Source organism: Phacochoerus africanus, chromosome 11 (assembly GCF_016906955.1).
Source record: "Phacochoerus africanus isolate WHEZ1 chromosome 11, ROS_Pafr_v1, whole genome shotgun sequence".
Taxonomy (NCBI): domain Eukaryota; kingdom Metazoa; phylum Chordata; class Mammalia; order Artiodactyla; family Suidae; genus Phacochoerus; species Phacochoerus africanus.
This window is the reverse complement of record NC_062554.1, coordinates 79990985-80002984: the sequence shown is the minus strand read 5'-3', so window position 1 is coordinate 80002984 and position 12000 is coordinate 79990985. Positions and strand designations below refer to the sequence as shown.

Here is a 12000-nt window from a genome sequence, read left to right as displayed (position 1 = left end):
CTAATAGCAGACTGAAAAATAAACAGGGGAAAAACATCTCTTAGTAGATCATATTTAATTTATAGCAACTTGGAGTTCCCACTGTGGCACAGGGGATTAAGGATCTGGCATTGCCACAGCTGTGGCATAGGTCACAGCTGTGGCTCAGATTTGATTCCTGGCCTGGAAACTTCCATATGCCATGCTGTGGCCAAAAATAAAAAAAATAATAACCCTTAACAATCAAACCTAAGGATAATTGCCGGCAAGTGCACTCCCTAATGCTCTATCATGTACTATGACACATACAAGACATTTTTCTTCAGACACAGTGCAATCAATATATCAGGAAAACCAACATCACAGTCGGGGGCACCCTACTATTACAAGCCAGTTGTAAGATCTTACCACAAAGGTGCTCAAGGCAAGTGAAAAGCTGAAACCCCAAAAGAAATTTGACTCCATTTAGATGAAATAAGATTCTGAAAAGTAATCAGTTAAAAAGCAATATTTGGAAAATTATCTTTTTGCAAATTCTCAACCTAAAACCCTCTATAAATTATAATTACTTAAGCAAAACTACATTTAAAAAATAAAAAGAAAACATAAAGGAAATACACCAAAGCACTAACTATGGCTGTCTGGATATTAGGACTAGAAAAGTTTAGAAAAGAAAGTTAGAAAAGTTTTATCTTCCTCCTGTTCTATAGTTCCCACATTATATTTATTATTCATGCAATATATTATGATAAACAACTAGTTTTCTCTAAAATAAGACATTTAAGAAGTTTATGTTTAACCATGAAAGGTTAAGGAAAAGCTGCAAGGCAGAATTACAATGTGGAAGTCTATCACATTATTAAAAAAAAAAAATAAAACACAAAACCTAGCAATACTAGTTTCCTATCACGCTTTAGGAAATTTCCCTTTCTCTGGATTCATTAATTTTAGATAAAAACTCACTTTGGAACTTTAAAAGTACCAGAGAAAGATCTGCATATGTGATATGTGTGTTCATTATTTAGAATGATATTCCACAAAAATACCACAAAGTAAAAAAGTTAGGAAAGATATTATTATTACTTATATTTTATTATATGTATAGGATAGGGTGGAAAAAATATTTGCAAAGATTAAAAACTCTTTGTAACACATATACAAGACAAAAGATTTTTTTAAAAAAAGGAATTCCAGAATTTCAGTAAGTAAATGAGAAAAAGACTAGTAGAACCCATTTAAGAAATAAGAAAAATGTACAGCAAGTAACAGAAAAAATAAAAAGAAATGGCCACAGATATCAAACCTCAATAATAAAGTGTACACATACTTCAATTAAGAAATAATCTCCAGGAGTTTTCGTTGTGGCTCAGCGGTTAATGAACCCAACTAGCATCCATGAGAATGCAGTTTTGATCCCTGGCCTCGCTCAGTGGGTTAAGGATCTGGCATTGCCATGAACTGTGATGTAGGTCTCAGACATGGCTCGGATCCCACACTGCTGCGGCAATGCTGTAGGCCAGTGGCTACAGCTCCGAATGGACCTCTAGCCTGGGAACCTCCATGTGGTGCTGATGCGGCCCTGAGAAAAGCGCGCGCACGCGCACACACACACACACACACACAAAACAGCCTTTTTGAAGGTCGATCTGGCAAAGTTTATAAAAAGTTTGAATGCACTGAATCTTTTGATTCAGCAATCTCACAGAAATTATTACATGAATATATATGACACATTTGTTAGCACCATATATAAGTGAAAAAATAGAAAAAAAGTAAATACATTAAGATTGAGTCATCCTATAGCTAACTACATACCGTTAAAAAAATATCCCAAATGTACTCATATACAAATAATCTCAAGATTAAGAGATGAAATAAAGAAAGTAATTTATTGGGGGTATCCATGAAATGTATCTTATTTATTTGTTTATTTATTACGAAGTGGGGACTGTGCAAGCCACATATACCTGTGCACATGTGTGTGTAAGGAACAGCCTGCCTGAAGTGGCTCTCACTGGTCAAATTTGGACAATTTAAGCATCAGAAAGAGTAATCAGACTAGACAATAATGTATGAGACCACAGTAATACTGAAAGGAAAAAAGAGGAAAGGTTCTTTACAAAATAAATGTAGAAGGAATGACAGAATTAGAAATCCCCATCTTGCAGCCACATATACAAGAATTGATTCTGGTAAGTATGCTAAAACCACTAAGTAGAAGGATGTTAGGGAATATGATACTATAGAGTCTCAAGGTTATTAACCCACTATTACTCATTAATTATAAAAAGAAAAATATATCTTTAAAATGGAGAGGTTTGGATGACACCACCTTAACCTATCACCAATAATGCAATAAATTGGTATTATATCTTTATTTTTATTTATTTATTTTAAACTGGCATTATATCTTTTGATATGATGGAGTATGAGTAAACAACATCACGAAGACAGTACTTTTCAAAGAAAGGGGGAGACGGTTTAAAATGAATCTAATTATAAGAAAACAGTAAGAAAAATTCAGATTGAGGGTTATTTTGTTAAAACACTCTAAAAACTGGCTTAGATTCTTCAACACATCAGTGACAGAAATGACACAAAAAGAGTGAAACTTTTTTTTTTAATAATTTTTTTTATTTTCCCACTGTACAGCAAGGGGGTCAGGTTATCCTTACAGAGTGAAACTTTTAAAGGAGACTAAGAGATATGACAAAATGCAACACATGATTTGTGAATGTATCCTGGGTGGTGGGAGAGGGGGATGTAGAGGACTGAACCATAGTAACAATAGGCAGAGAAGTTACCAGAGGAGTGTACATTTTACTGAACATTAGATTTTTTTAATTTTTAAAAATATGTTCATGTGATGTTATGTTATGAAATGTTAGTTCCCACATAACTATGTAAGCTGCTCACAAAAGAGGATGGCATATTGTTGCCTTGCTGGCAAGATGTATTTTTTCTTCTCTATCTTTCTGAATAAGCTGGTACCAAATGTGGCCAATGACAGTCTTGAAAAACTTAAAGTGTAGATAGCCTGGTAAGCATTGCAGAGCCACTCCTTCATAGTATCAATGGAGCTAATGCTCCAATGTCCCCATGAAACACCCTTGGAGTCTTTGTTATAACACAGATTCTGATTTAGAAGATCAAGGACTTGGCCTGTGATTCTGCTTTTCTAACAAGTTTCCAGGTGATAAAGATGTTACCACTTGATGCTATGAAACCATGGCCCACACTTTTGAGTAGATAAGTTTAAAAAAAGAAAAAAACTACTGAGGAGTTCCTGTTGTGGCTCAAAGGGTTAAGAACCCAACATCATGTTCATGAGGATACAGGCCTTGCTCAATGGGTTAAGGATCTGGCAGTGTAAGCTGCAGATTCGGCTTTGATCTCATCTTGCTCTGGCTGTGCCATAGGTCAGCAGCTGCAGCTCAGATTCTACTCCTACCTGGGAACTTCCTTATGCCACAGGGCAGCCATAACAAGAAAAAATTTAAAAAATTTTTTTTAAAAAACTACTGAAATAGGTAAGAGCAACATTTTAACCTGAAAGTTAAAGGAGGTCCAGAACATTTTTAAACCTTATTTACTTTAAATGCAACAATAGTTCATATATATAGTGAGGAAGACCTTAAAAACTAAAATAATTAAGTAGTCATAAAAGCTCCTATTTGGATAAACAAGTGAAGGACTGAAACTTTACTTATAAAAGGCTGCTGACCCTGTTTTAGAGGAAGAAAGACAAAATTGAACATTAAAAACGATTGAGAACATGGTCCTAGAAAGAGACAAAAAAAAAATCTAAGTTATTTGGAACAGGTCATATGTCATTTACCTATTTTTTCAACCCGGGTTCTAATTAATATGGTGTGGCAGCTGTGCATAACAGTGTCGGTAAGACCTGATGACCCCAAATGGCTCCAGGATACATATCTATATGTATGTATATTACATACATTACTATATTGAGGACTATTTCCCCAAAACGGAAATTCAAAAATCTAACCAAAGATTACTTAGCAGGGTTTTTGTGTATGTCTGTGTGTGTGTGTTTTTCTTTTCTATTTAGTAGACACAACTGATAAAAAGTTGGTAGAAGATGAAAATGTCTTCAAAGATCTACTAATCAGTACAATTTCTTGCTGACACCATCCAAATGTTACTTAAAAAAACTCAAATGGAAAGTCAGGAGTATATTCATATCAAAACAACCCCTTCTCAAACAAACAGTGATAATTGGTAAAGGAATCTTTTAGACCAGTAATCAGGCAAAAATGACTTACAGAAAATTATATTAAAAGGACCCCAAATATATTTGGTATGTTTCTAACAAACATGCAATTAACAATTTTATTAAGACACTATGTTAATCATAACTTTATCACATTTACAAAAAAAAAAAAAATACATCAGTATTTAATAACAACTGTCTCCTAAACCAAAACAGATTATTTTAAATCTCTAAAACTAGGAGTTCCCTGATGGCCTAGTGGTTCAGGATCCAACATTGTCACTACTATGGCCCAGGTTTAATCCCTGGCCCAGGAACTTCCACATGACATGGATGCAGCCAAAAAATTTAAAAAATATATATTTTTTAATTTCAAAACTAAGAATATTTCAAGCTTTTAGTTCTAACGCTACTACTGAGAAAAGCAAGAATAGCTACTTAGAGAGGGAAAGAGAGTTATATAATTGCAATCGCAGAACAGAAATTCCAAAGTTAATGAGGGAAAAGGGGAAATTACTCATACTAGAGAAAGAAAGTAGTAATATTTTAAAAACTCAAGATATTTTACTTTAACAATTTGCATTTCTAACTTTGAACATATCTGAAGTTCAAACAAGTCACACTGTGACCAAAAAAGCAATCGTACCACAACATATAGATGGACATATATGTTGAAAACTATTCATTTCTCTATTTATTCAGCTTTCCCCATTTATTTATTCCATATTATTAGCACACTCCCAAAAAAGCCAATAAAACATCACACTCAGGAATGTTAATTTCCCTTTCCTTATCTTTCTCTTCCTTCTCCCATAATAAAAATAGTTCCCTGATTCTGAGCTATTCTGGGGAGAAAAAAGAGCAATCATTAGCAAATGCTTAAAATGACAGAGCCAATTAAATGAATTACAAAAGAAAATACGCTACATGACTCTACAGACACAACTTGCTTTTTGACTTAAATGAAATTACCACTCAGTGTGATAATCTTATTTCTCTGCCTTGACTCAGAAAGATTTTTTGGCTGTTTCTAAAAAAATCAAAGCTACCTAAGAAAGAAGGTAGATTTGCTATGACTGAGACTATTCGTCTAAAGCACATCTCTAGACATGTCAGGAAAATTAATGGGGTGCCCTTCCAGAAATCTACAAGCATTTGAAGAAGAATCTATTCAAAGAATTCATACCAAGAATCCAAGAGGTACAAGTCTATATCAAAGACAAAGACAATGTTGGCAAGATTGTGGATAAAAAGGGAACCCTGGTATACTGTTGATGGGATTGTAAATTGATGCAGCCACCATGGAAAACAAAAAGCTCAAATAGAACTTCCATATGATCCTGCAATTCTACTGCTGGGTATATATCCAAAGAAAACAACACTGGAGTTCCCGTCGTGGCGCAGTGGTTAACGAATCCGACTAGGAACCATGAGGTTGCGCGTTCGATCCCTGCCCTTGCTCAATGGGTCAACGATGCAGCATTGCCGTGAACTGTGGTGTAGGTTGCAGACACGGCTTGGATCCCGTGTTGCTGTGGCTCTGGTGTAGGCCGGCAGCTACAGCTCCGATTAGACCCCTAGCCTGGGAACCTCCATATGCCGCAGGAGCACCCCAAGAAATAGCAAAAAGACCAAAAAAAAAAAAGGAAAAAAGAAAACAACACTAATTTGAAAAGATACATGCACCCCAATGTTTACAGCAGCAAGACACTCTATGTTACCACTTATATGTGGAATCTAAAAAATAAAACAAATATATACAACAAAATAGAAACAGATTCATATTTGTTCTTAATATAAAGAACAAACTAGTAGTTACCATGAGGAAAGGGAAAGTAGGGAGGGGCAAGATAGGGATACAGGATTAAGAGATACAACTATTATGCATACAATAAATAAGCAACAAAGATATATCACACAGCATAGGGAAATATAGCCATTATTGTGTAATAACTTTAAATGGACTATAGGAGTTCCCATTGTGGCTCAGCAGTAATACACCTGACTAGAATCCATGAGGACACGAGTTCAAGCCCTGGCCTTGCTAAGCGGCTTAAGGAATCTGACATTGCCATGAGCTGTGGTGTAGGTTGCAAACACAGCTCAGATCTGGCATTGCTATGGCTGTGGAATAGGCCAGCAGCCAAAGCTCCAATTCAACCCCTAACTGGGAACTTCCATATGCCACAGGTGCAGCCCTAAAATAAATAAATAAATAAAAATAAAAATATATGAACTATAGTCTACAAAAATACTAAATATTTTGCACATCTGAAATTAATACTGTAAATCAACTACACTTCAAAAAATAAATAAAACAATAGGTCAGAGGAGAGGGTTTATTCTGGATTTGTATATGGTGCTAGTCCTCAGTAGATTCAGGCCTGAGTCCAAAAGAGAGGAACTATAGTAAAATAGTTGCTTTACTATCATAGTGGTGGGACACTGAAATCTTAGCATCCTGACCTCTAGTAGCAACAGACATCATCCTCAAAGTAGATGAGGAACTATACATTGAAACAACTCCAGGGATCAGGTAACTAACAGAAATGAGTGAAGGATTTGAGAGAAGAAAGTAGGTAATCTGATGATTGTAGGCTTCATCTACAATAGGAGGGCAGCCCTATTCAGCTCCAGCAGATTGTTGCCATAAGAGAGTGAAAACCTACCACTGCTAGACCTTCAAGAGAATAGCGAATTCCAAAATTTGTAAAATAAAATCTCCCAGTTTTTAAATGTTAGCAATAAATTCAATTTCTTAAAACAGTTGTGTTAGCCTTTAAAAATCACATCTGTGGTCAAATCCATGACCTATGAAGTAGAGACAGCTGTCTCAGCATAATGACAAGTTAACACTAATAATATTGGTCATGCCTGCATTACACATCAGCAATGGCAGTCACAAATTCAAGCAGAGGCAACATATTTGTAAACATTGGTGGTGTTATTTATTCTCCCAAATAATTATTTTATACCAACCTTTCTCTCCTCAAATTTCCAACACCTCTCCATCTCTACTCTCTGCTAATGACTGTGCCTCCTATTTCACTGGGAAAATAAGAAGTATTCAAAAAATAGCTTCCACGTGCTCTGACTACCACATCTAACATCCTACCCACATCTATACCTATGTACCCTCTTTTCTATCCAGTTGCTATGTCTACTTTTATCTACCAGTAAGGCAGGCAAGGGCAAAAACACAGAAATACTGCTTTGTGGTAGTCACTACCTTGATTAAAAAAAAAAAAAAAAATTACCGATAGGAAAAAAGAGTAACTTTACCAGAGAAATCTAGAAGATACCCTCTCAACCAAGAGATCAAAATAATATCACCAGGAACTAGACAAACATTATATGCCTCCTAATATAATACAATGAGAACACAAGTTAACTTCTGTGGCACTCCTGCCAAAAGCAAATAACCTGAATCTAATCATGAGAAAATATAAGAAAACTCAATGTTGAGGACATTCTATAGAAGAATTTGCCTATATTCTTCAAAAACACCAATGACATGAAACACAAAGACTCAAAATACATTCTAGAATAAAGGTGACTAAACTAGACATGACAAGTAAATGCAATTCATAATCCTGGATTTTTATTTTGCTAGAATTAACATTATTGGGATAATTGGTAAAATGTGAATATAGTCAGTAGACTGATAGTATTCTATCAATGCTGATTTCCTGAGTTTGATAATTATGTGGTTGTATAAGAAAATGCCCCTGTTATGAGTTCTTAAGAAATATACACTGAAGTATTTAGGGGTAGAGCTGAACATCATGCCTACATTTTATTCTTAGAGAAGTGAGAAAAAAAATTGCTATGTGAGAGAGAACAAATACAGCAAAATATCACCATCTGGGAAATTCTTTGTATTACTCATTTTTTTTTTCCCCTGTCTTTTTGCCTTTTCCAGGGCACTACCGTGGCATATGGAGGTTCCCAGGCTAGGGGTCTAATCGGAGCTGTAGCCACTGACCTATGCCAGAGCCACAGTAACGCGGGATCCGAGCCGCGTCTGCGACCTAAACCACAGCTCACGGCAACACCAGATCCTTAACCCACGGAGCAAGGCCAGGGATCAAACCTGCAACCTCATGGTTCCTAGTGGGATTCATTAACCACTGTGCCACAATGGGAACTCCATCTTTGTATTACTCTTATAACCTTTCTGCAAGTCAGAAATTATGTCAAAATATAACTTTTTAAGTAAAACAAAAAAATACATTAAAAATGTTCAAAAATCAGAGTTCTCACTGTGGCACAAAAGGATTGGTGGCATCTTGGGAACACTGGGATGCAGGTTCAACCCCTGGCCCAGGATAGTGGGTAAGGATCCAGCGTTGCTGCAGCTATAGCTTAGCTCGCAACTGGGGCTCAGATCTGATCCCTGGCCTGGGAACTCCATGTGATTCAGGGCACCTCCCTACTCAAAAAAAAAAAAAAAAAAAGGTTCAAAAATCGTATTAGCAAAAGCACTTTCAATATATTACAGTGGCTCCTATTTCACATTTTAAAAGATTATCTCTACAAATACTCCTTTCAAATTCAAAACTACAAAATTTAACTATATATCTATAATATCACTAGACTTTTTAAATTATACATTATACTGGACTAACATACTAGATATTCTCCTCCACCTAAATTTCAGCTGAAAACTAGAAATACATAATGCCATGAAGGAAAATAGCATAACACTATCCTTCAAAGATTACTGATTTCCATATAGTAATTATCTACTTTATTTTAAAAAATATATTTTAAATTGAACATAATCTAAAAAAATAACACCCATCACACTTTGAAAAATCAGTATGTCACCTCAACTGAAACATCATGAAATACTATAGTACAGTACATACATAAAATAGCTGATTTTATTTATTTAAACGCAGTGTCAACCAGCCATTTCTAAAAGGAAACAAAACAAAGCAAGATTACCTTCATGGACTGTAATGCCACAATTGTCGCACTGAATTATTTCATCAGCATCCTCGCTATTATCTCCAAGACAAACACAGCAAATCAGAATATGGTCCATTTTTTGGGAACTCCAGTTTTGACTCTTCTCAAGAATCAGCGAGTCCTAATATTAAAACATCAGAAAATGACATATTTAAAAGGTAATTTTATTAAATAAAATTCTCACTTTAAATCATTTCATGCATTTCCAAAATTATGTTGTAGAATCCATTATTTTAGTGTTTTTGTATTTAGGAGAGCAACTACAGCATAAGGATGTTCCCAGGATAAGAGTTAAATTGGCAATGCCACAGCCATAGCAACACCAGATTCAAGCCATTTCTGTAATTCACGCTTAATCCACTGAGTGAGGCCAGGGATAGAACCCACATCCTCATGGATATTAGTTGGGTTCCTAACGCAATGAGCCACAAGGGCAACTCCTCCATATTTCAGTAACTGCAAAGTGTGCTATATTTGAAAAGTATATCTTTTTGTCAAAGGACCCTCTAAGCACCCTCTCTCTAATTTTTCCCTTCTCTGCAAGTCCCACATTCTCTCCGCTCTAGGAAATGTAATAGCAAGCTTGTAACCAAAACTCTTCATCTGCCTTGCCATTCTGCATATAGTCTGACTCCTAAAACTAGAAGAAAGAAAAAAATCAACTCAGGTAATTACTAATCCTATATGTGGGTTTTACAAGTATAAGATATGGTTCCTACACTTAGGAAGCCTGTAATTCTACCTAGGATAGACAAGACAGACACATATTAAACAGGAAAAAAAATCAATTCAAGATAAAATATAAGCAAATATGTACATGATGGCATAGTTACAGACTCTACTCCTTTACTGCTGGGGAATCCAGAATTTCCAGGGTCATCAAACCACTGGATGGGACCGTTCCATGAGACCTTGTATAGGAAATCTGTGTATACAGGTACAAAAAAATCATCTACAAAAGAATTCAGACTCACCAGTTGCTAGAATAGTCAGACTATTCAATTAGGTTAATATCAAGAATTATCTAGTAAAAACTGGTAATAAAGATACCAAGTTAAATGTAATATAAAAGGACAAAGGAAGATGTCTTAATAGAAAAATAAATAAAGGGGAGAGTGTGTTCCATTTAATTTAAACCTTCTGCATTATGGACTTAAACTTTAAAGACAAATTAACAAGATAATGATTCTTGTAATATTTAACAGACTGGGCTTAGCATTACATACAATAAAATGGCATTTGAGTCTATATATTTTCATTTAAAAAACTAACTATAGTCAGAAAAAAATTAGTTCCATACTACACATTAATATAGTGTTTCATGTTTTCCATATTTTTATATTCTTGTAAACTGACCAATATCCAAAAGTAACATTTAGATTACATCATTTCAATAACAATCTGTAAATGACATGTGTGGAGTTCCCGTCGTGGCGCAGTGGTTAACGAATCCGACTAGGAACCATGAGGTTGCAGGTTCGGTCCCTGCCCTTGCTCAGTGGGTTAACGATAACGGCGTTGCCTTGAGCTGTGGTGTAGGTTGCAGACGCAGCTCGAATCCTGTGTTGCTGTGGCTCTGGCGTAGGCCGGTGGCTACGGCTCCCATTAGACCCCTAGCCTGGGAATCTCCATATGCCGCGGAAGCAGCCCAAGAAATAGCAAAAGAAGACAAAAAATAATAATAATAAATAATAAATAAATAAATGACATGTGAAAGACATATGACTTTCCCAATTAATAATATTCTTTGAATATATTTTCTGTGTAATAAATCTAAACTTGCAGCTGATCTGAAAAACAAGAATGCAAAAGTTAACAAGGAAGCGATGTCAATTTTATTGAGAGTTCTAACACTTTAAAATTCTATATTCTGCTCCTCCTTGTTATAAAATCAGAAAAAGTAGTTTGAGGCTTTGGAAATGGCTAGCAAATAAATGTAAAAACTTCTTAAAAAGAAAATCATGTTTTACAGTGCTTTGGTACAGTGAGCAAAACAAAAATTTGCCCAGATTTTCATCCCACTAGCCATGCTTCATATATAACAGCATTTGCCTTAAAGTCAAATGTTCTTGAGTTTCATTCTCAGCTCTCAGTAGCTGTTGAACCTCAAAACTGAAGTTTTCTAATCTGTAAAACTGAATGATAAAAACAATACCTAGTGCTGCATCAGGCTATTGTGAGAATTAACAAGGTCACATATGGCAAGAATGTTCCTAAGACACACTAGACACTGAATAAATGTTCACTACCATCTTCCTTTCCTCTGTACTTCTCATAGGTCATCCAAGATGAGAAACATGAGCTGACCATTTATTACACTGGGGAATCTTCCCTGGAACACGAAAAGAAAATTTGTAAGGCTCATTGAGCATTACTACTTTTAATATTTTTATTTAAATATTAAAGTAATTTTAAATCCACAAAAGACTTTTTTATTGGAATGCCACATCTAGGTTAAATCACAACCAAAAAAAGTCCTAGCAAAAAACCAGTTTGATGACTGAGAGGCTACTCATGTTTATGGGCTCTATCAATACTTCTCTGGTGAAATTACAGCAGCTGATTAGCCCTTGAAAAAAGTAGGAAAAAATTACATGTAAGAAACAATAAATTTATGTCTATAGATCAGAAAAACTAGTATCAACATGTAGCTCCAGTTCCCATTGTGGCTCAGCAGTTAATGAAACCGACTAGTATCCATGAGGACACAGGTTCAATCCCTTTCTCTGCTCAGTGGGTTAAGGATCCGGTGTTGCCATGAGCTGTGGTATAGCTCACAGAGGTGGCTCGGATCTGGCATTGCCTGTGGCGCA

General features: G+C 35.5%; 1 protein-coding gene across 4 annotated transcripts in view; it reads right to left on the bottom strand.

Annotated features, from left to right (window-relative positions):
* Positions 1–12000, bottom strand: part of PHF14 (PHD finger protein 14) — a 131243-nt gene that overhangs the window by 104414 nt on the left and 14829 nt on the right. For all 4 annotated transcript variants that reach the window (XR_007130697.1, XM_047752232.1, XM_047752233.1 and 1 more), the window contains exon 4: positions 9164–9308. Coding sequence is in view for 3 of the 4 variants with exons in the window: in XM_047752232.1 (XP_047608188.1) it covers positions 9164–9308 (145 nt within the window). In the remaining variant the exon portion in view is untranslated. The remainder of the gene's footprint in view (positions 1–9163; positions 9309–12000) is intronic.